This window comes from Dipodomys ordii, unplaced genomic scaffold (assembly GCF_000151885.1).
Source record: "Dipodomys ordii isolate 6190 unplaced genomic scaffold, Dord_2.0 Scaffold123, whole genome shotgun sequence".
Classification (NCBI taxonomy): Eukaryota; Metazoa; Chordata; class Mammalia; order Rodentia; family Heteromyidae; genus Dipodomys; species Dipodomys ordii.
The window spans coordinates 1709350-1733843 of NW_012267339.1; the positions used below are offsets into that span (position 1 = coordinate 1709350).

The following is a 24494-nucleotide window of genomic DNA, read 5'->3' on the forward strand; positions in this document are numbered from 1 at the left end:
TAAGGCTGGATACTTGATAAAGTAAAGAGGTTTACTTGACTCATAACTCTGGAGGCTCAAGAGCATGATTTGGGCTTTCTAGTGAGGCTGTAGCCTACCTACCTGCTACATTACAATATAGTATACAAGCAGAATATGGGTAATTGTGTGTGTGCTAAAGGGACCAATTGTATTGGGTGACATAGCTATCACAAGTACTCTTACAGGAACTAGTTTACTCTATGATCGTAGCAGTAATCCCTTCTGAGGGTAGTGACCCCACAACCTAATTAACTTCCACTGGCACAACTTCATAAGGCTTCCACCACGCCCTGATGTCCCCACTCTGGAGACTAAGCTTCACAGGAACTTTTGAGAGACATACTCAAACTATGTCAAAATCATAGCATATGGCTTCCTCTTTGTTCTGTAGAAGTGCAAACATACACAAAATAGAAACACTGGTATAATGAGCCCTATTACCAAGATTCACAGGTATCAACGTTGGACCATACTTTTTTCTTCACCTATCATTTTTGTTGTTGTTGTTGTTTTCAGATCTGTTTTTGGCTGCTGTCTCTTTTTTTTTAAAAAAAATTGGAGGATATTAATTGAATTTTTTATGCTTTACAATGTAAACTTTTTTCATTGTGAAAATACCATACAGAGGGGTTATAATTACATGGGAAAGTTAATGAGTACATTGCCCCATTTGTTAGGAAATGGAAAGACTTGGAAAAAATTATATTAAGTGAAGTAAGCCAGGCCCAAAGAAACATAGGTTCCATGGTTTCCCTTATTTGCAATATCTAGTATATGTCTGAAACAAGAAGAAATGGTCAGATAAGTGGATGTTAGGTGAAATGAACCCCAAGATAAGGACTCAAATGTTTTTTCTTTCTTGCTATTGTTTCTAACATATTTGTAAGATATTTCTTTGTTGCTTAGTAACCCCTGTTTTCACTGTATTTGATGTTGGTATAATTTGTGGAGGGGAAGGGAAAAAAATTGTTAATAAGGATACAGGTGGACCCATTGCAACAATGAGATGTACAAGATGTTATGTCGAAAAACGAACTTTAATTGAATTTTTGACTGCACATCTTCCCTTTCTTTTCTTCATATGACCTTATACTATTTTCTGTATCATTATAGATAGGTTTCACCAGATCATTTCCAGTTTAATTCCTAACATCCCTGGTAATACAATCTTTCTTCCCCAAGTCTAATTTCCCATATATTTTCCTTCACCAAGTCTTCCATGTGCTTTGTTCTACAATCATGTCTCATCAGTCTACTCTGTTAGTGAGTAGCTATATGGACACCAGACACAGACAGGTTGGAGTGGGAAAGAAAGCTCCTCGTTGTAATTCTCCTTAGAAGCAGACCTCACAATCTGGTTCTCCCAAGGACAGATGAAGACCAAAGTCAAACGGTCAGGTCTAAACTAGGTTACAGATTTAAATACACAGGGAAAGGGAAACATATAGAGACCAGCAATGGAGAAGCTAGAATGTAAGCTGATATGCAGGGTGTCCACAGCTCCTCTCCCTGCTTTTGTCAATAGAGAATGATGCTGGCTATTCTCTGTCACTCAGTCATGGACCATGTTTCTCAGTGGTCAGTAACTGAAGCCTCCTTTACTCCAGGTGGCCTACCACCAAAAAGGAGAGACTTGCTCCATCTCATACAAACCTAGAGCTTCTTAAAGAGAAATTCAAGGGAAAACAGAACAATCTAGGAGAATCATACTGCTTCTTAGCATGTAGGTGGAAGATATCTGCTCTGGGGATCTCCCAGGGCCAGAATCATGTGCTCCTTCCCTGGGTGCTCTGAGAAAGCTAATGTGGTGCACCTCAGTAAGCCTAGTGCTCTGGAGTGGGAGAACTTTGCTATCTTCTGGTGTTGCTCACTGTTGTAGGAAAGCTGTATAGGTTATGAATTCCTAAATACTCCTTTATCATTCTCATCAAATATCTTAGAGGAATATTGAAGATCAAAGCAAGAATAGCAAGTCTATGATTGCATTTCTATGCAAAGGAATTGAACAAGATCTGGCTGAGAATCCAGAAAAGCTTAATATTGATATTAGTGGGGTATATGAGTGTGGCATGGTTTTAGAAGTTCCAAACAGATTACAAGAGTAAGTGGGTGGATCTCACAGTTACTTGATGGCAAAGTGTGCACTTCTCTGTGCAAGTCTTTCTTCTCATCTTCTACAGCTAATATTATCCTCAAGCCCCCAACAAAGTGAAACTGCCCTTCTGTTCCTGAGGGTTATGGAGCTAACACTATGTTCTCTTCCCCCACATCTCCCAGTACTGAGATGTATATATGTATGTATGTAGTTATTTTTGTGCTGATACTGATGCTTCAACTCAAGGCCTGATTGCCATCCCTCAGCTTTTTTGCTCAAGGCTGGTACTCTACCACTTAGGCCACAGCTCTACTTTCAGCTCTTTGGTATTACTTGAAAATAAAAGTCTCATGGACTTTTCTGCTTGCGCTGGCTTCAAACTGTGGTCTTCAGTTCTCAACCTTCTGAGTAGCTAGAATTACAGATATGCGTCATGGTGCCAGTTTTGTGTTATTTAGTTAGCTTTAAATCATTTTTAGACCATGATTCTTCTACTTCTACTTCCTGAGATACATGTATCACCACCCAAGGCCAACACTGTACGTGTGTGTGTGTGTGTGTGTGTGTGTGTGTGTGTCTACTTGCCTGTCTGTCTGTCATGGGGCTTGACCTTAGGATCTGGGTTCTGTCTCTAAGCTCTTTTGTTCAAAGTTACTGCTCTACCACTTTGAACCACAGCACCACTTCCAGTTTTCTTAGGGTTAATTGGAGATAACAGTCTCACAGACTTTTCTTGCCCAGGCTGACTTTGAAATATGATCCTCAGATGTCAGCCTTCTGAGTAGCTAGGATTACAGGTCTGAGCCACAGGTGCCCAACTAACACTGTACTCCTTAAGATTGGTCATGAATGATTTGTCTTAGCATGTTTGTTACTAATATTGCCTTTTAAAGTTCTGTTACCACAAGTGATCTGAAATATATCTAATTGCATAGCTGCTTATCTTTTGTAACTAATTTTGGTACATGATTCCTTGGTGCTATAGTTTCTCTGATCCTATAATTAATAGCTTTATCTTCCATAGTAAAGATCCAGTGTAATTTTCTCAAGTAGTTACAGTATAAGTACATACAGCAGTTGCAGAAAGATTACGTATATACTGTGCAGAATGTTTCATTAAAAATATTAAACCTTGGAATTTCTAGAGGACAACAGACAAAGCTAGCTATTTTTCTTTTCTTTTTCTTTCAGGGTCCAAATCAGGGGCCAGCAAGTATGTTAATGAACAATGAACTATGCATGTTTAAACTGAAGGTCAGACGGTCTCACATAATTGAAGATGCCCTGCGTCAGTTAAGCCAAGCTGAAATTTCCGATCTTCGGAAACCTTTATTGGTACTATAAAAACCCTCATTGGTACTATAAAAAATAATTTGGTGGCAATAGGCAGGAATAAGTTCATTTAATATAGCAAGGAGTGTTTTACAAAAGCCTGCATTTGTTGTTATGATTATCCTTCTACCAGAATTTCCCTTGTTAACTTCAGAGACTAACAATGGGACTTAAAAAGTAGAGTTAACTAAGGTATTAATGGCTAGAAAATGTCATCTATTGAACTATCCTAATGTTTAATGGCTTAAAATAACAATTTAACTCATAGATATCCTGATATAGACTCCATTTATCATTAGGGAGTCGGAAGATCTGTGGTTGTTTTGTTGTTGCTACTGTTGTTACAGTGTTGGGATCAAACCCAGATCTTGTATCCTATGTAAATGCTTGACCAGAGAACTTCATCCTAAGCTCCACAAATGTGGTCTGGATGTATTTATATGGCTGAGAGCTAGATAGGCTAGCCTGGGACAGTTGAGCTCTGTTTTGCATTCCCTTCATATTGTTTCTGGGATCAGCAAGTAAGGTCTTTTCACAGCAGCATGGGAGGTACAAGACAGCAATCACTCAACAAACACAACATGAGTCAAGTCTCCTAGATGAGACCAAGTGAAGGGCTGAAGAAATATATACAACTTCAGTGGGAGGAACTACAAAATCATATGCAAAGGCCTTTGATCAGGAGAGATAGGAAATTATAGCTATTCATATAATCAAGAGCAGCCTGGGGAACACATGCTTCTACATTTGAGCTATGGTTTTAGTTAGGGACTTTTTACTGTACAGGTTTAACTACAGTCACCCTTCATCTAATCTTTTGTGGATGCTCTCAGGGTGTTTAACTGTATGGCACATCAGATATTTCATCATATTAATACAGAATAGAATACTGGTTAACTGTGAGAAAAGCTGGAGTCTTCATAGAAAGTAGTGGATTTCCCTAATACTAGCATGAGGACATAGGCTTTTAGAGAAGAAATCAGAGCTTGGAGTGTAGGAGTTAGAGAGATAAGGACATTTCCCAGTAGTTGGGAAATGTACGGGATGCCAATAATTATCAAAGAAACTATTTTATAAACCAGATTTTCTAATCATGTGACTTCTTCTCTACCTATTTTTCTTTGTATTTTGACTGTTGAGAAAATCAGTAGAAAATCATTTGCCCTGTACATGACCAAAAAGTAACACAGTTAACTTTAAGATAGATCAAATTAAAATATAGACTTGGAGCATAGTAAGATTCCCAAGACTAATTATGAGTGAATCTTGACAATGACTTAAGCAGACTTGTTTTTAAGTTAGCAGAAGAAAGAAAATCAGAAGTAAGCCAAAATTGTTAGCAGGCTATACAGAGGGGAAGATGAGGTAGCATTTAACTGTGATGGCTGTCACCATGAAGTTTGATCAAAGATTAGCAGATAAGCTCTCCAAGGTAATGAGAATAGAAACAGAACACAGATTAAAAAAAGTAAGAGTACTTCCATTAAAAATTACACACCAGGCTCAGAAAGAAACATGCATCATTTTTTTCTTTTTCTTTCTTTCTTTATTTTTTATTGTGAAAATACTGTACAGAGGGGTTACAATTACATGGGCAAGATAATGAGTACATTTCTTATCAAGCATTGCAGCCTCCTCCTTTGTTTCCTCTTCCCCTATCTTCCCCCACCCTCCCACTCAACCCTCCTCCCCCCACTCCACCAAAGTTGTAAAGTTCGTTTTCGACATAATACTTGTACATCTCATTGTTGCAATGGGTCCTCCTGTATCCCTAGTTAAACGATTTGTTTTTTCCCTTCCCCTCCACAAATTATAACAACATCAAATACAGTGAGAGCAGGGGTTATACAGTGGGGGAGGGACATACAAAGCAACAAAGAAATAATCTTATATAAATGTGTTAGAAACAATCGCATGAAAGAAAAAAATTTGAATACATATCTTAGGGTTCATTTCCCTAACATCAACTTAACTGACCTTTTCTGCTTGACGCAGACATATACTAGTTATTGCAAATAAGGGAAACCATGGGACCTATGTTTCTTTGGGCCTGGCTTACATCACTTACTATAATTTTTTTCCAGGTCTTTTCATTTCCTAACAAATGGGGCAATGTCATTCTTAGTAAAACTCTCCCTCTTTGCAGATGACATTTTTTTTTTCTTACATGCAGTATCTAGGCCTAAAGAAACAAGTGACATAAATGTAAAGGGAGACTATTTGGGGCAAGTAGACTCTAATCATCTCACTCATTTTCCTCTCTCTATTTTCTGTGTTTACCCTCCCCCTCCCATTGTATGTGTCCCCAAGAGAGTCTGTTTTATTTTTTCTCTTGCATGTGTGTTAATTGTACCAAGGGGTTTCAGCATGATATTTCAGAGGTATATGTGTTACATTTTACTCAGAATATACCTCTCTATTTCTTTCTCTTTCCCACTCCTTCATCTTCCTGTTGTGAGCAGCATATTAAAATCAAAGCCTGGGAATGTGTTTTATTCTATAGGTTGGGTTTATTGATGAAATTCGTCCTGAGACTGGAGTCATCTTTGAGTTCTTCCATTGTATATTTGAAGAGATGACCAACCCTAAATATGGAATGTTCACATATCCTGATAATGGTTCCTACATGTGGTTTCCTACCAATGTAAGTTTTTAATTTCTTTTGCAGTTTTTCAGAACAGAAAAGTGTGCTCTTTATTGCAATATAAAACTATAGAAAATAATTTAAAATTGGGCTGTACAGAATCTCAAATATTCATATGGTTCATAAAGCAGCAGCTATGTCCTCTCCTGGAACATTTAGAAAAAGCAGAAGCCTAGCCAGTCATGGTGACACATGCCTGTAATCTCAGCACTTGTGAGGCTGAGTCAGGAAGATTGCAAGTTCAAGGTCAGCTTGGGCTATACATAGTTAGATCCTAACTCTAAAAAACCCTTCCCACAAATTTCTGGTTTGGCTCCAGACTTAGAGTTGAAACTTGTATTTATAAGATCCCCAGGTGATTCATGCACATGTTAATGTCTTTTTGGTACTTGGGAGTGAATCTAATTCATGCTTTCAGGTTTCTCTCTCTCTCTCTCTTTCTCTCTCTCTTTCTCTCTTTCCTTCCTTCCCTCCCTTCCTCTTTTCTTTTCTTTGGCTTGAATTCAAGGCCTGGGTGCTATCCCTTAATGAAGGCTGGTGCTGTACCACTTGAGCCACAGCTCCACTTCCAGAATTGTGATGGTTAATTGGAGATGAGAGTTTCATGGATTTTTCTGTCCAGGTTGGCTTCAAATCCTGATCTTCACATGTCAACCTGCTGAGTAGCCAGGGTTACAAGTATGAGCCATTACTTCCTGGCTCTTATGTTAAATCTTGAATAGCACAGATGATACCTGAGATACAATAAACTGCACTTAAAGTGTCTAATTTGATGTTTTGATATATGTATATACTCAAAAAACTACACAATCTAAATAATGAACATGTCTGTCCAATATTATTTGATTATCTGAAATTTCCTTTTCTCATTTCCTTCCTCCTTATTTCCTTCCATCCCTCTCTTCCTCCCTGGAATATACGAATTTAAGAGATTATTTCTTAAGACAGAAAGAAATAAAAAAGAAGTGATTGAAAAGAATATCATGGCCAAGTGAAGACTTGGGGTTGGTGGTTAAGGACAGGGCCTCATAGACTGAAGAAATGCAAAGGTGGGTGTAGAAAAGAGAATACTGAGCTTTTCAGCAATCTTGAGAAATGGATGGCTTATCTCATTTTACAGATGCAGAAACTGAGGTACACACTGATTTAATCAATTGTCCACACAACTAGCAAGTAACCAAGTCACACTATGAGGTTAGGGCTTTCCAATACCAAAGCTCTTACTTGTTTTGTGAGTTTTTTGAGACCAGAAGGGTTTTTCTACATAGCCTAGGCTGGACTTGAACTCTCAATTCTTCTACCTCAGCCCCCTAGTGCATGTGTGACCACAACTGCCAAAGTCCTTACTCTTCAGCATTATACTGTCCTGCTGGGCTAGGAAATAGAGATTATTATTTTTCAAATTAGTATGGATCAGTTAAGTGACAAAATCAAATTATGGAATTATGGGGGGGGAAGACACTGATTAGGTTAGGCGAGGTTACTTTTGGAGATTACTTGTATTTTTAAACTCATTTTGAAAATTCAGATGCACACTTATCCTCCCACTGAGAAGTAAATAGGGCAAGTGCATCATGAAGGCTAATATTGTATGAGACCCCAAGGTTGGGGACTTGCTGGTAGCAACCCTGGCACTGGGATACTTGGAAATCATAGAATTTTCTGGGTAGTGTCTCTATAGGGTTGATTATGGCTGAGACAGAAGGACCTAGGATTTTTCTCATATCCAGGGTTATAAGGAATGGAGAACTAAAGCCAACAGATTTAGTCGGTTTTCATTATTTTGATTGTAACAAATCACCTGGGCTTGGTTGCTTTATAAAGAAAAGAAGTACACTTAACTCACACTTGTAGAGATTCGACAACTTGGCACTGACACCAGCTCAGTGATCTGGTGAGGAGTGAAGAGGAGATGGCATTAAAAGCAGGAGATTTTGAAGGTGAAATAATTACCTGGTGAGTCAGGAAGCCAGAGAAAAACTGGAGTCCTTTGAGAACTATGTATATCCCTCCCCAAAGCACAATCCAATGACCTAATGACCTAATGACTTTCCACTAAGCCCTGCCTCTGAACACCCAACCATCTATGAACACTGCCACAGGAAGGACCAGACTTCCAACACAGGAATACTTTGGTGACACACTGAAATTATACCCAATTGATTGTACCAACTTAACCAGGACTCTCCTCTTCTTCCTCTTCCTTCCATTCTCCTCCAGGATGGGCAATGTTAGGGGCTTCTTTCTCTGCCTTGGCCCTGCTGGCACACCAGGTTGTGGGCTGTTTCCAAAGGGACAACATTTAAAGAACTCTTATATGAATATCTGGCGCTGTCCAGAAGTGAAGAGAAAGTATATACTTCCTTTCTCAGTGTTGTTCAGTCCATGAATAGGAACGTATTAATTATAAAATTAAATCATGAAAAACTTAGTTTATGACTTGGAGTATATGTTGTATATTTCAGATATTCCATAAGTAACAGAAAATAAATTCACTTATGTAATATTAATGTGCATTGAAAAGTGCAGAGGAAATATTGTATTCTACCTATGAAAGAATTTCAAATTCTATTCTCCTCATGTTCAATTTGTTTCTTTTGGGGTTTTAGAAAAGGAAACTAATATATTTTCTTTCTTTTTTGTTGGTTCTGGGGTTTGAACACTGGGCCTGGGCAATGTCCCTTAGCAATTCAGCTCAAGGCTAGCATTCTACCACTTGAGCCACTACACCACTTCTGGTTTTCTGAGGGTTTATTGGAGATAAGAATGTCATGGGCTTTCCTGCCTGAGCAGGCTTTGAGCTGCAATCCTCAGATCTCAGCCTCCTGAGTAGCTAGGATTACAGGCATGAGCCACCGGCAACTGGCTTAGTATTTCTCTTTTCTAGTATATTCCTTTGTCTAATTGATATGATTTTTCTTCTTTTTCAGCCTAAGCTTGAGAAGAAGAAATATTATCTCTTTGGAATATTATGTGGGCTCTCCCTATTAAATTCCAATCCTGCCAATCTTCGTTTCCCACTGTCGTTGTATAAAAAACTTCTAGACCGAAAACCATCATTGGAAGACTTGAAAGATCTCAGTCCTCTTGTGGGGAAGTAAGTAAATATATTTTCTTTCTTGGGAGTATACCTAGGAAGTCTGAACTGTTTAGGCCCAAAAAGTTACACAAGGAGAGACACATCAGACAGATTAGGTCAATATAATGAATTCGAATTTTAGCATAACTTAGAGTAAACCTTCAAATATTAATACAATCCAAATATACCTCTAGTTCTGAATTATTCTAATCTAAATTAACATTTTCTTATAAAATATTGTAAAGGTGATATATAGAGGGGTTACAGCTATGTAAGTAAGGCAATGAGTACATTTCTTTTTGAACAGTGTTTCCCCTTCTCTCACTTTCACCCACTTCCCCCTCCCTGCCTTGACTCTCCTTTATTTCCAACATAGTATCTAGTGAGTATCACTGTTGCATTGGTTTACCCTTTGTCCTATTGTTTCTATACTTCCTCTTCCCTTCTCCAAATCCAATAAACTTACATATAAGACAAAGTGTTCAGAAATAAAAAATGGTGACAATAGGGCATAAACCAAAGGGAAAAAAAAGAAATAACTGCAAACAATGCATTATAAAAAAAACCCTCTTGTTTCCGTTTCTTGGAGTTCATTTTGATAAGCTTCATTTTATGTACCTAGCTATTGAGTTATTGTGATCTTCCTGTAAGAATATCATAGACATAGTCTAGATATTACAAATGAGGAAAATCACACAGCCTGTATTTCTTTGGGTGTGGCTTATTTTGCTTAATATATTTCCTTATGACTGTAATATCTTTCTTTCTGATGAAAGCATAGAATTCCATTGTGTATATACACCACATTTTCTTGATCCATTCATCTACTGTGGGGTATCTAGGTTAGTGCCATATCTCAGCTATGGTAAATAATGCTGCAACAAACATGGTTGTGCTGGTAGCTTTAGTGTTAGCTCTGTCTTTTGACTTGATTAAGGTAGGAAATAGTTACTCTGAACAGTTCATGATATATGTCCTAAGTGTGTCTTCACACAACATTGTCAGACTACAGACCGGTGATGTAAGTATGTACATAGATGGCAAATCAAAAACTGAAAGCATGCTCTACTTCATTAGTTACTGAAAAAGCAAAAGTGAGATATCATTTTTCTACAAATACACTTACAACAATAAGTTGGGGGAAAGAATTATCTTCTTAACTAGACAAGGGAGAATATAGTGGCCAGATTTACCTTAGAACAGAGTTTTTCAATCTTGGCAACATTGACATTTGGGGCTACATTTTTGCTTACTGCTTCATTTTTTAGGTTCCAGGGACTCAAATGCAAGGCTTTATATATGCTAGGCAAGCTAATTATCACTAAGTTAATCTAGCCCCCTCGGGCTGCTAATACTGTGTTGTGAAGAGCTTTCCTGGAGATTGTGGAATACTTATCAACTTTAGGGTTCAGCCTCCATGAGATGCAACTAGCTACCCTCCCTTTCATGGTGAAGATCAAAGATGTTTCCAGTCTTCTCCATACCCCCACTAAGAGGCAGAATGAGGCCTAGTTCAGAATCCCTGGTCTAGAGGATGAAGCTCTGTGCCATCAGATTCTGTAGTCTGTGTGGCAGGAATAAGTAGTCCAGCTGATGAAACTAAAGATGGCTGACACCAGCAAGAACTGTGGGTAGAAAGAGAGAATATTACATTGCATTTGATACATTTCTGGACTGTTCATATTCTTTCCCATTGAACATTTACTATAAGATCAACAAATGTAATTTTTTAATCAAATTTTTCACAGGAGTCTACAGGAAATTCTTAATTGTAAAGCTGATGTCATTGAAGCTGACATTTATTTTTCTGTGAGTAATAAGTTTGATTATAGTTTTACTTTAATCTGTTTGGGGGGGAAGCCTTATGCATACCAGGTAAATGCTATGTTACTGAGATACATACCCAGCCCTAACCTTTCTTATTAAAATTATTTTTAATACAGAATCTTACATATATGGTGTGCCCATACTTTTGAAAGACTATTTACTTTTGTGCTGCAAAAATTTCCCTGCCCATTCACTAATTATTTGATAATTTATATCTATAGATTCCCCTAAAAGGTATAGTAATTGTTCAATTAATGTAAACAATCTAAACAGCTAAACAGAATAACTTATGCCTTAAATAATTATAAATTATATATATGAATAATTTTTAAATTTTTAATTAATTTATTTTTGTGCTAATACTTGAACTTGAACTCAGGTGTGTGCTCTCGGTTGGCTTGTTAGGTTAAGGCTGGTTTTCTACCACTTGACCCACAGCTCCACATCTGTCTTTCTTGATGATTAATTAATCTACCTGGACTGGCTTTGAACTGTGATTCTCAGACCTCAGAGCCCTCTGTTTAGCTAGAATTACAGGCATGGGCCGTGAGTGCCTGGCTTTTAATACGTATTTTAAAAAATGAACAGGATAAACAATTGACCCTAATTATTTAAATTTCTATAGGGAAAAGTGGTGTTAAGCCATTATAGGAATAATATATTATTCCCATAATATGATTATTTTTTAAAATTTATTTATTTATTTTTTGGGTCCAGTCATGGGGCCTGAACTCTGGGCCTGGGCGCTGTCCCTCAGCTCTTCAGCTCAAGGCTAGTGCTCTACCACTTGAGCCACAGCGCCACTTCTGGCTTTTTTCTTTTTGCTTATGTGGTGCTGAGGAATCGAACCCAGGGCCTCAGGCATGCAAGGCAAGCGCTTTACCACTGAGCCACCTTCCCAGCCCCCATAATATGATTATTGAGACTTACTTTTATGCTTGATACCTGAAACATTTTGGTTACAGATATACTGGGATGAAAATACTGTTGATTTAGTACCAAATGGAAGCTCTATACCTGTGAACCAAACCAACAAGTAAGTTATAAGATGTATATACCTTAAAGATGTATATATTTTTAATATACATAAAATACTTGTGTCATTGTACTTTACAGAATATCTATTGACTTATCAGATGAGTAGATTAACTCATTGTCTTTTAGAAAGATAAATAAATTATAGGGTAAGAGAATGGGACAAAGGAATCAGAATTAAATATTTCTAAACTGAGTGCTGGTGGCTCCTGCCTGTACTCCTAGCTACTCTAGAGGCTGAAATTTGAGGATTGAAGTTTGAAGCCAGCCCAGACAGGAAAGCCTGTGAGACTTTTATTTCCAATTAATTATCAAAAAAGCCAGAAGTGGAGCTATGACTCATCTTGTAAAACACTAGCCTTGAGGAAAAAAGCTCAGAGACAGCACCCAGACCCTGGGTTCAAGCCCCAGGACTGGCACTGTGTGTGTGTGTGTGTGTGTGTGTGTGTGTGTGTGAGTAATTTCTATCATTTCAGAGATTACTCAGCTTCTGTCCTATATAAGACCCTATTTCCCTATTGTGGAATCTAGAGATAAAACAATGAAAAATAGAAATGTCAAACTTAAATTCTAGTGGAGCAGAAAGCATATACCTAAATCATCATGTAATGTAGGTATGTAATGTAGGGGTGCGTACCCTGAGGAAACTTAAAGCCATTCAAGGGACTAAGAGATTACTAATGGTAAACTGGAGCTAGCTGATAACCAGTTTTTAAGAACTGAATTTTCTGAAAGAATTGTAGTTCATTATTAAAGCTCCTGTAGCTTGAAGTCGGCCTTAGAGAGAATATATGCACCACAGAAACTGACAACTGCTTCAGATAAGGTTCTTCCTCTTGGGGCTGGGAAGATGGCTCAGTGGTAGAGTGCTTGCCTTGCATGCCTGAGGCCCTGGGTTCGATTCCTCAGCACCACATAAGCAAAATGAAAAAAGCCAGAAGTGGCACTATGGCTCAAGTGGTAGAGTGCTAACCTTGAGCTGAAGAGCTGAGGGACAGTGCCCAGGCCCAGAGTTCAGGCCCCACGACCAGACCCAAGGAAACAAAAAGATTCTTCCTCTTCTTCCTTTTCCTCCTTCCTCTACATTCCTCCTCCTCCTTCACTTCCTCCTAATTCTTCATTTTCCTCTTCTTCCTCCTTTCCTCCTTCTCCTTCTCTCTTTTCACTTCTTCCTTTTCTCTCTCTTCTTTCTCCCTCCTTTCCTCCTTCTTTTTCTCTCTTCTTTTCCCCAATCCCTGTCTTCCCCTCCTTTCAGAAAACTGGTTGTTAAACACTTACCAGCCCATCACTTGTTATAAGGGAGGATATCTAGAGATGATTTTTTTCTTTGTCACTTAAAAAAATATCTTTATTATAAAGGTGATGAGCAAGGAGGGGCTACAGTTTCATAAGTAAGGTAGTGAGTATATTTCTTTTTAAACACTGTTACCCTCCTCCCTCATTTTCTCTGGCTTATCCTTCCTTACTCCCCTCCCCTCCCACACAAGTTGTATAGTTCATTTCCAACATAGTGTCAAGTCCACAGACTGGGAGAGATCATTACTAGCCCCACTAGTAAAGGCCTCATATCTAAAATATACTGAGAGGTAAAAATTTAAATCTCCCCAAAATAGATCCCCAAAGAAACAACTACCTCATTAACAAGTGGGCTAAAGACTTAAGAGAGACTTCTCTGAAGAGGAAATAAGAATGGTCAATAAATCCATGAAGAAATGCTCAATATCTCTGGCCATAAAAGAAATACAAATCAAAACAACATTAAGATTCCACCTTACCCCAGTTAGAATGGCCATTATCAAGAAATAATTGAAGTAGGAAGGTTTACTAGGCTGACTGAAAGGTAGAGACCAAACATGCTTCTGGTGAAAATGCCTGCAGTAATGATTGGGTTCTATTGGTATATTTTTCATTACTAGAGGGAAATACCTGACACTAGGTAACTTAATAAAAAGAAAAGGGGTTTATTTAGTTAATAGTTCTCTTCTGGTCTTCTTCCTCCAGTGTTTAATATTGAGGGTCCTTGTGGTAAGCTATATGATTCTAACTACCTTCCAAAGACCTCATCTCTAAGCACCATAATCAGGTAGAATTTTACCCTTTTAATATTGCACAGTGGGGAATAGATTTCAATATGTGAAGTCTATTCATGTACCCATATCCAAACTGTAACACTTGGCATTCAGGAAATTTATCATACAAAGAGATCTGTATTTTGTAGGGCAAATCATGCAGGAAAAAAACCCACAAAGTGCCCTCTCTGGGAGAGGGCAGAGCAAAAGGGACAGAATGACCAGCCCTGAAAACATCATAATCATATCAAAATCTGATGACTAACAGAGAGGGAAAAACAGGTGAACAGGAAAAACAATGTCTACTTAAAAACAATAACAATAATTTTAAAAGGTTAACATGAATAAATGGATGGGGGTATCACTTGAAATTCCTTACTTTGTACAATTAATATACACCAATCAAGTAAAATAATGTATTGCATTATAATATATACAAACTGCTTGAAGTTTTAGGCAAGGTCAATGTGATAGAGCTAACATCCAGGAGCTGCTGGATTTGATGGTAGAAGGAGGTCTGGATTCACAATAAGGGTGAAGTATTTGGAAGATTTTAGGCAGAAGAATGACTTAGAGTAATTCAGATTAACAATGGTGTGGAAGTATCATGCACTTAGTAGAAACCGTACTCCACAGTTTCTTATTTCAACCTTTCCCTGGGCTAGCAAGTAAGCCTCTTACTCTGGTAGCTAGGCAGCTGTTGACTGATCAGGAAGTTGATTAGGAAGCTGTGATCAGGAAAGACAACATCCAACACTCTACAATGGACTGCATTGCTAAACTATCACACTTAGTATGGTGATAACACATATTGAATACATATTTGATATACGGAGTTTTCAATTTACGATGGATTTGTTCAGATCAATGCTTTAAAAAAATTTCTGGATGGGAGGAAGCAAATGTAACAATAAAATGCCAGTCCTTTTGTTTATAGTCTGTAACATTGCCTCTGCTAGCTGATCAGGCTTTTATATCACTCTGTTATGCAGGACTCTGTGCTATGCAGAAGATATAGACTTTTCTTTCCCAATAGAAATGATTAAACAACAAAAGAGAAAAGTGGAGACTATGTTAGAGACTAGTAATATATTTCATTTGCTTTTTTCTTCTTCCCACAAGGAAAGATTATGTTTCTAAGTATGTTGATTATATTTTCAACATCTCTATAAAGCCAATTTATGAGGAATTTCAGAGAGGATTTTATAAGCTCTGTGACTGGATAATGGTTCAGTTCTTCAAGCCTGAAGAACTAATGACAGCAATAATTGGAAATACTGATTATGACTGGAAACAGTTTGAAATGGTAGGTGTGTTATCTATAGCATCCCTGTCTTTTCTAAATAATTTTTACATATTTCCCCTAAAGACTACTTTTGTCCTCTTTCTCTCAAGAATTCAGTGTATGAGCAAGGATATAACAAATCACATCACACAATAAAGTTATTCTGGAAGGCTTTCCACGAACTATCATTGGCTGAAAAGAAAAAATTTCTCTGTAAGTATTGAAGTAGTTGAAGTCATTTTTAATGGTGTGTCATGTCTATTAACAATAGTTACATGTCCTAACAGTAGGTCATGTGTATGAATGGTAGGTTATACATATTAGTAGTAGGTCACATATACCAATGGCAGACTCCTTGCTTTTAGGTCATCATTATATTTTTAGCCTGTCTTCCATTGATAAAAGTATTAGACACAGTGCTATTTTAGTATCTTTGCTACACTGAGCAGTCTCATCTCCAGTTTGTTTATTTATTGATTTACTTATTTACTGATTGGTTTAGTATCAGGTACTTGGGCTTGAACTCAGAGCCTGGGTGCTGTCCTTTAGTTTTTTTGCTCCAAGCTAGCACTCTACCATTTTAGACACATCTTAATGTCTGGACTTTGACTGTTTAATTGGAAAGGAGAGTCATATAAACTTCCTTACCTGGCTGGCTTTGAATTAGTAGCCTCAGATAACAACCTCCTGAGTAGCTAGGATTACAGGCACCCAGCCAGTCTCTCATCTCTTAGTCCTTAGGTTGTATCTAGGCAGGTGCTCTACTACTTCAGCCATACCTCTAGCCCTTTTTGCTCTGGTTATATTTTGCCAAGGCTAGCCTGTATCTTAAGCCTTCTCTATTTTACACTTCTCTCTGTAGTGGGTTGACAGATATGTGTCACCTATCCCCAAATTTTGGTTGAGATGAGGTCTTGTTAACGCCTTGCCAGCTTCTAGCTCCCATTCTTCCACTTAGCCTCCCAAGTACAGGTGGAGCTGCTGCACCCAACTTGATTCAAATTTTATCATTGGTCTCAGTGTAGACTGTTTGCCTTGCATGCATAAAGTCCTTGGTTTGATTCTTCAGTACCATATAAGTAGAAAATGCCAGAAGTGGCACTGTGGCTCAAGTGGTAGAGTGCTTGCCTTGAGCTGAAGAGCTGAGGGACAGTGCCCAGGCTGAGAGTTCAAGCCCAAGACTGGAAAAAAAAAAAAAAGATTTTACCAACAGTCTCTATTCCTAGCTGCAAATGGCTTGGAAATTGCATGCATTGGTAGGAGTTATGATAGTGTTGGCAAAGAATCATCAGTCTTGCAAGAAAAGGATTGATCTTGATCTCTTCATAGTTTGGAAGAAGGAGTCCATTGTATCTCTGTAAAATGGTCAACAACAAGTCACGGAAGGTTAACTACATATTCAAGGTCAATTTCCAGAGGGCAGTCATGTAGAAGGTCAGTTCAAAGGTTCAGCTGTGCCTGTCTGTGATCTCATTAACAATGGCCTTCCACTCCATTTCACGTGTTGTGAGCTAGTGTTGTGAGGTACTCCATTTTGTTTTTTCCTGAACATTTGAAGACTCACCTCATTCCTCTTTTAGAAAACTAGTCAGTCTGACCTCAGTGAACTTCCTGCTCTCTCAGTCCTTCATGTTTCTAATGCAGCTCAATTAAACTTCCTTATATTTGCTTTTGTATTTTCTTGTTAATAATTTCTCTACCATCATGACTCATGGAGAACCAGAACCAGATATCCTGATTTTGTGTATTTTACCTGGCCTCATGTAGCTCTTGCCATAGAAGCATATACAAATAAACCTTTATGGAAAACCATTGTCTTCCTTCCCATTTGAAGTTTTCCTCTATGAACTATCTTAACCAAATTTTATTCCTTTCAAGTGTTTCTTACAGGAACTGACAGACTGTCTGTGGGAGGTCTGAATGATAGCAGAATACGATTTTGCTGTCCTGAAACTTACAGTGAAAATGATATACCAAGATCACTGACTTGTCATAATATTCTACTCCTGCCTAAGTATTCTACAATGAAGAGGATGAAGAAAGCTCTTCAAGTGGCCATCAATAACTACAGAGGCTTTGTCTCACCGGAAGCTGGCCAGCAATAATCACCTCTTGATTCTTTTTCACGTCTCATTGATAAAAGAGATTGTAAGATTTTAGTTAAGATTATTTAGAAAGGGGCTGGGAAGTTGGCTCAGTGGTAGAGTGCTTGCCTTGCATGCCTGAGGCCCTGGGTTCAATTCCTCAGCACCACATAAGCAAAAAAAAAAAAAAGCCGGAAGTGGCACTGTGGCTCAAATGGTAGAGCACTAGCATTGAGCTGAAGAGCTGAAGGACAGCACTCAGGCCCAGTTCAGGCCCCACGACCAGACCCCCCACCCCCAAAAAAAGATTACTTAGAAAAATGTGAGGATGACCAATAAGCTAATGAAATCCAGAATAAATGAAATTCTAGTGAAATAAAATGATACGAAACACTTCCTGCATTCCTAACTTTGCTGTGAGGATGTTTCTTTTAAACAAATCATTTCCAGAATAACGACAGGATACTTTAAAATATTTTAACAATGTAAAAAGTATAAATATTCAGCATACTTAACGTTATTGTTAATAACATGTTAATTAAATGTAAATATCAAAGACATAATCTTGTTTCAAAACAATAAGCAAAAATTACAACCTGTGTCTGTGTGTGTGCATGCACATGCACGCATGTGTACAAGTGTTTGTGTGTGTGTGTGTGTGGTGTGTGTGTGCATGCGCGTGTGTGTATGTGTGTGGTTGTACTGGGGTTTGAACTCAAAGCCTTGCATTCGTTCATCAATCATGGTATCACTGGAACCACATGCCTCCAGGTAAATGTACATGCATATTTTCTACTGAGGAATGTTTTTGAATTTAATTTAGCAAATTTTTGAATGTCAAATGTTAAAGGATTCATTAATTCTTCGAATAATCATTTAAACCTAATATTGTGTTCCAAGAACTTTTCTGAAGCAGAATAGAACAGGAATGGATGTCATGAAAGCAAAAACAAACTAAAATCCAATCTAAATGGAGCTAAGAGCCAGGAGCTAGGAATACGTACCACTCTAACAGATAATGGGAAGTCTCACTATACTTTTAGCTTTGCACTTTCTCTGACTGTGTATTTTTGGGGGAAGGGAATTTCGTCTCAAGTAAAGCATTTGACAGAACTCATCCTTGGACTAAACTAATCCTTATCAAAGGAGATAAATAAAGGTAATCAAAATATGGGCTTTCTGCCCAACTAAACATCTTAAAAAGAAAGAAACTGATAGGTTGTCAAACCTAAGATGCTGTGAAAGAAGGAATGTGAAGACTGCAAACTTTGCATTGTAAACATTGCCAGCTCACACTTCTTTTCTGAACATTCCCCACTTAGCCAGAATACATAATAAGAATATATAATAACAATTAGTAGAATATACAATTCAAAGGAACAATATTCCCCCAACTGAAAGATGCTGATATTTAATGAAAATAGTGGCCACAAAAGCCACAGGAACAGGCACCCTTTCATAAAGACCCTTTACTCACCATAGCCGCATCTCCGCATTACTGGGTTACTATAAAATTTCACAGCAACAAATTTAGGATGTGTATTTGGAGAAAAGTAACATAGAAACTATTTCACTGTAGCTAACATAAAGAGGCCTACGGAAAGAGCCACAAGTTATGTCTCTAATAGTCACTCACTAAGTTCTTGGTCAGCATTTATTTCCCCACCATCTCTTACTGCTCTTTCTGAACTAACAAAACCTTTGTCCCTTCGTACTTTATAAACCACTTCAAAATTATTTTTTTTGGCCAGGGGAGGGTGCCTGTCCTGGAGCTTGAACTCAGGGCCTGGCCTCTGTCCCTGAGCTTTATTTGCCTCAAGGCTAGCACTCTACCACTTGACTTCCACCTTTTTCTGTTTATGTGGTATGGAATCCAGGGCTTCATCCATGCTAGACAAGCACTCTGCCACCAAGCCACAGTCCCAGCCCTTGACGTTCAATGGTGAGTCCTGGGGGGGGAAATTGTATAAGGTGACAGGTCAAGGACTTGAAATACAGGTTTAGAACAGCCATTTCTAACCCTCTTCTAACCCTAAAACATCCTGTTGGCACAGTAGACCACAAGAGGGCGCAGTGGTTCTATGGTGAAGAGCTTTAGGTAGGAAGTTTGGCATTAACTCTGCTAAAATAATTTTACTTTTTCTTTTACTCTCGTTTTTCTAACTTCTCTTTTTATCCTCCATGTTTCGCTTCAGAGCCAGCCTATGAGAATATGAGACACAAGAGCCTCTAGGTAATACACACCCAGGGTTGATCAGTTTAGGGAGCCACCATTCTCCCCAGAACTAAAGAGACTCAGAAAAACCATTGATTTTTAAGAGAGTAAACAGACAAAAGGAGTGGGTGTTTTCCTAAGCACTTCACTTTTGAAGCCATATATCCCCACTTTCTGGGCTGTAAGTTCCTCTGGTGTGTGTGTGTGTGTGTGTGTGTGTGTGTGTGTGTGTGTGTGTGTCCTGTGTGTGTGTGTGTGTGTGTGTGTGTCCTGTGGGGGTGAGGGTGTGATCTCAGAGTTTGGTTTTCCCAGCTGAGGAACTCTGAGCTGCTGTGAGAGGTGACAGCCCAAAAGGAACACCAGGTGACAAGCTTTCAAGACACAGTACATTTGCAGCCTCCAGGGGGCGCTCCTCCTCTTCTTTGAGTTCTTCCAGCCCTCAACCTCTCTGCCTGCCACAGTACAGCGACCTTGCCTGTAGTCCCTGTCTCTCCACCTGTTCAGATCTCCTTGGTGGCTTTAGAGCCATTGCTGAGCAAGGACCATGTTGTCAGTCCTTCTTATAACATGCCTTGGGGCCCCTCCCTTCCTAGAAGAGCCCTCTAGGATTCTGGGTAAGAGGATGGAGACAATGGGAGGTCACATTCTAGCTTCCCAGGAGGGTGGGTGGGGTGGGCACTGGCTGATTTTCCTGGTCCTGGTCCTGGATGCATAACCACTACCCACTAGGACATAGAGCTCTATGGAGAACATGAGTTGCAGATGGATGACATCTTAGCAGCTTCTCTTATCTCTTTTTCACTTCCTTATTTATTTATTTATTTGCTGATCTATTTATTTTCTTGTATGGTACTGGGGTTTGAAGACATTGAAGTCAGAGCCTACAGCTTGTAAGCTGTAACAGGTGGCCTACATCAGAACATCTGCTGTCCCTTTTTGTAACCTTTTATCATTCTATAGTTTGCCAGTGCTTAATGTGTGTGTGGGTGTGCATGCGTGCCTGCACGCACACCAGTCCTAGGGCTTTAAGTCAGGGCCTGGGCACTGTCCCTGAGCTTTCTTCCTCAGGACTAGCATTTGAGCCACTGCTCTACTTACAAGTATATCTATTTATTTTTGGTGATTAATTGAAGATAAAAGTCTCACAGGGATGTTCCTGCCCTGGCTGGCTTTGAATCATAGCCTTCAAAGCTCAGCCTTCTTAGTAGCTAGGATTATAGGCATGAGCCACTGGTGCATAGCTATTTTGCCATTTCTGGAGCTTGACTTGTGTTATGTCTTGGTTTGCTGGCTGCACTCTGCTACCTGAGCCATGCCTCCAAGCCTGGCTTTTTGCTGGTTAAGTAAAGACAGAATGACTAGGGCTTTTGTACTGAGGCTGCCTATGAACCATACATGATCCTCTGTCTGTAACCTCTGACTGAGCCACAGATACCCGTCTGGCCTCAGGGTTGCATTTTTTGTCTTGGCCAGCCTGCACCTGCATCTCTAGTAGCTGGGATTAAAGACTCCCACCACTGTATCCAGTTGTTCGTTGAATAGGATTGTGATAACCCTTTTCCCCTGACTGGCCTTGGATCTCCACTCCTTCTTACCAACATGAGCCTAGAAAGTTCAGGGTGAGAATCTCACCAGTGCTCCATCCCCAAATCTGCTAACCATTGCCATGCACGCCATCATTCTTCCCCATGCACGCAGCTGCTCTCTCTGGTTTATTTTCATTTCTGGTTTAAATCCTGGTTGGGACAGGGATCATTGTATATCTGTCTAAATTTTGCTGTATCTCTTATAAATAGAATCTGAACATGATATACCCCCTCTTCGTGAACTTGGGCCATGGTGTTTTGCTTTATGGTGCTGTCCACAGTTCTCTCTTGGATATGATATTTGATTTTTGTGAGTACCTGAGAAAACCAAACCCTAAACATACTTCTTGGTTGAATCCACATCTCTACAAATTGGAAAAGTGGATAGGAACTACTTATGATAGGAAACTTCCAGGACTTTGGTACTATGGAGAAGAAGTCAAGTTCCATTCCTTGTCTCCAGGAGCCTCGAATTAATTCTGTCTTTTCCACAGCCCTAGAGAGTTATCAACAGCATCAGTGGAGACTAAATGCTTTCTATTACCCACAATGGGGAGTTAGTTTTTTATAATGTGAGGTAGCAAGAAGACTCTTATCCAGAAATCAGGTTCCTTGAATTAAGTCTTTAAAAGCAAGAGGGTGGGATGGAGAGTGAACTATAAACACATTGCACAACAAAAATAGAGATTGTTATTTTGGAGAAAAAATTCAGGTACGGAGATAATATTCAGGTACCAGGTATGAATCTGTGTCGTGTTGAACATTAGAAAGTGTTATTTCTTTATCTAATTTTTGAATTTTGAAGTCCCTTCCTTTCAAGGACATTTCATTTTCAACATAATATTGTACAAACAGGATTAATACATTTATTTGAAAGAGCAAGCTTCAACTTTAAGTGACAAATGTTTACTTTTAAAATGCATATATGTGGTTGTGTGTACTATACTTGATACATATGGATTACATACTTGTGAGTATGTGTTCTCAAACATATACATTTTGTAACACACATACCACTGGAATAAAATGCAAAAACATATATTAGGTGCTGGTTGCTCATGCCTGTAATCCTAATTACTCAGGAGGTTGAGATATGAGGATTGCAGTTCAAAGCCAGCCTGGGCAGGAAAGTCTGTAAGACTCTTATCTCCAATAATCTACTAAAAGGCTGGAAGTGTAACCATGCTCAAGTGGTTGAGTCTGATCCTTGAGCAGAAGGAACTGAGGGTCAGCACCTAGGTCTTTAGTTCAAGCCTCAGGACTAATACCAGAAAAAAAGCAAAAACATAAAAGACATTAACTCTTAAGCACTAAACTACAGGGAAAAATAAAAAGGGAAGTTACTTAAACAAATTCAAAGACAGAGGATGCAGGTCCTTAGTAAAAGACTTGAAGAGATTTTAAAAATATCTTGTAATGGGATTTTGTGGTTAAATTAATTTCATTTTGTTATAAATATAATCTAGATTCAACTATATTTAGGTCTATTAGCAAGTGTGTTCTGTAAATTAGAGAGAAAAAAATTAAATTGTTTTTCCGCCCTAGGTCTTCCTCAAGAGTATACTACTAAAAATTGTTGAGTGAAGAAATAATTTTATCTAAATTAATTTTTTGGAAGGGGGTGTAAAGGTTGGTTGGTTCAGAATATGAACAGAAAAGAGAATGGTGCAGTATATAGAGAAATTCTAGACTAAAAGATTATTTTTCCAGGGAAATTTTTGTGTGAGTGTGCCATGACTGGGGATTGAACTCAGGTACTCAGCCACTTAAGCCATGTCTCCAGCTTGAGAAAAGATTTGGGGACTGGGAAGGTGGCTCAGTGGTAGAGCGCTTGCCTTGCATGCATGAGGCCCTGGGTTCGATTCCTCAGCACCACATAAACAGGAAAAAAAAGCTGGAAGTGGCACTGTGGCTCAAGTGGTAGAGCACTAGCCTTGAGCTGAAGAACTGAGGGACAGCGCCCAGACCTAGAGTTCATGCCCCATGACTGGAACCCCCTTCCCCCCCCAAAAAAAGATTTTGTGTAACCCAAAGTAGACTGATTTTTTTAATGGAAACCTACCTTCAAAAGCTAATTCTTGAGATGTGTATAAAAATATGTATATACATATACACATACACACATACATACATTCATATATATGTACACTCTGTCTATATAGACGGAGAAGGGAGAGAGGGAGTCCATATACTAGAAGTTAAGATTCTTTTCTCCTTGATTCCAGCCTTTCACCTCAGTGCTGATTTAGAGTATTCCTATGTGGTGAAGGAGTACCAGGAAATCCCAGTAAGGGGACTGGCAATTACCCATCTGAGTTGGGAGAATGATCTTCCTGATTGTTATTGGTTAAGTGAGGTTATTGATTCAACTCACTTGGTTGGAAAAGTCACCTGTTCCTTCCAGGTTGTGACAAGGTTACTGACTGGTCTTTAGGGGAATAGAGACACCTTTCAAAAAAGAGAAAGCAATTGGGGAGGTGCTACACTAAGAGGAGTGCTAGAGAGGACCCCCAGAGTAAAGAGAAAAGCTATGGAGAATCTTAAAAGAGGAGCTCAGAGGGACACTGTGTAGAAAGTTCCTTTCATATGGCATGTATGTCAACAGAGACAGGCTTGGAGGGTCTCTGAAGACCTAGAAAAGTCTTAGATACTCAGGAGGCTGAGATACTGGTTTGAAACCAGCCTGGGTAAGAAAGTCAATGAGACTCTTAACTCCAGTCAATCACCAAAGACTGGAGTGAAGCTGTTTCTAAAATGATAGAGCATCAGCCTTGAGTGAGAAAGCAAAGCACTGTGCAGGCCCCGAGTTCAAGCCCCAGGAGTGACACAAAAACAAAACAAACACCACCACCACCCAAAACAAATATTGCTACTTTTGAGCTAACTGGACACACATGCCTGTTCTGTTTTAAATTTGTTGTTCTCTGAGGAGAAGCTTAAGATTGGCACAGCAATCTATGCTTCTGCTGATGAGATTTTTGTCAGGGACACACATAAAGCAGTGGAACTGCTGCAGTCTTCATTGACGACCTATAATGGGATTATCAGATTGGGAGTGGCTGAAGAAATCATATAAGAAGATTGATTGAAGAAACAAAACATTCAATGCATAAGGCTGTTTGTTATAAAAAAATTATCAAGTCACATAGGAAAAAGGAGATAACCCTCTATTGTTTCTGGCCAGATTAGCAGAGACCTTAGGAAATATACTAAAGTCAGTCC

At 38.8% G+C, this 24494-nt stretch overlaps 1 protein-coding gene across 2 annotated transcripts in view; it reads left to right on the top strand.

Annotated features, from left to right (window-relative positions):
- Window positions 1–18014, top strand: part of LOC105995892 (probable E3 ubiquitin-protein ligase HERC6) — a 53523-nt gene extending 35509 nt beyond the window's left edge. Inside the window, exons 15-24 of one of the 2 annotated variants that reach the window (XM_013029804.1) lie at window positions 186–194; window positions 3320–3451; window positions 5952–6092; window positions 9023–9189; window positions 10920–10980; window positions 11964–12034; window positions 15225–15408; window positions 15498–15600; window positions 17266–17556; window positions 17783–18014. In XM_013029804.1, the coding sequence (XP_012885258.1) occupies window positions 186–194; window positions 3320–3451; window positions 5952–6092; window positions 9023–9189; window positions 10920–10980; window positions 11964–12034; window positions 15225–15408; window positions 15498–15600; window positions 17266–17492 (1095 nt within the window). In that variant the 3' untranslated portion in view covers window positions 17493–17556; window positions 17783–18014. Of the gene's footprint in view, window positions 1–185; window positions 195–3307; window positions 3452–5951; window positions 6093–9022; window positions 9190–10919; window positions 10981–11963; window positions 12035–15224; window positions 15409–15497; window positions 15601–17265; window positions 17557–17775 lie in introns of both variants that reach the window. The other variant, XM_013029803.1, reaches the window with a different exon arrangement.
- The last annotated feature ends 6480 nt before the right edge of the window (window positions 18015–24494 follow it).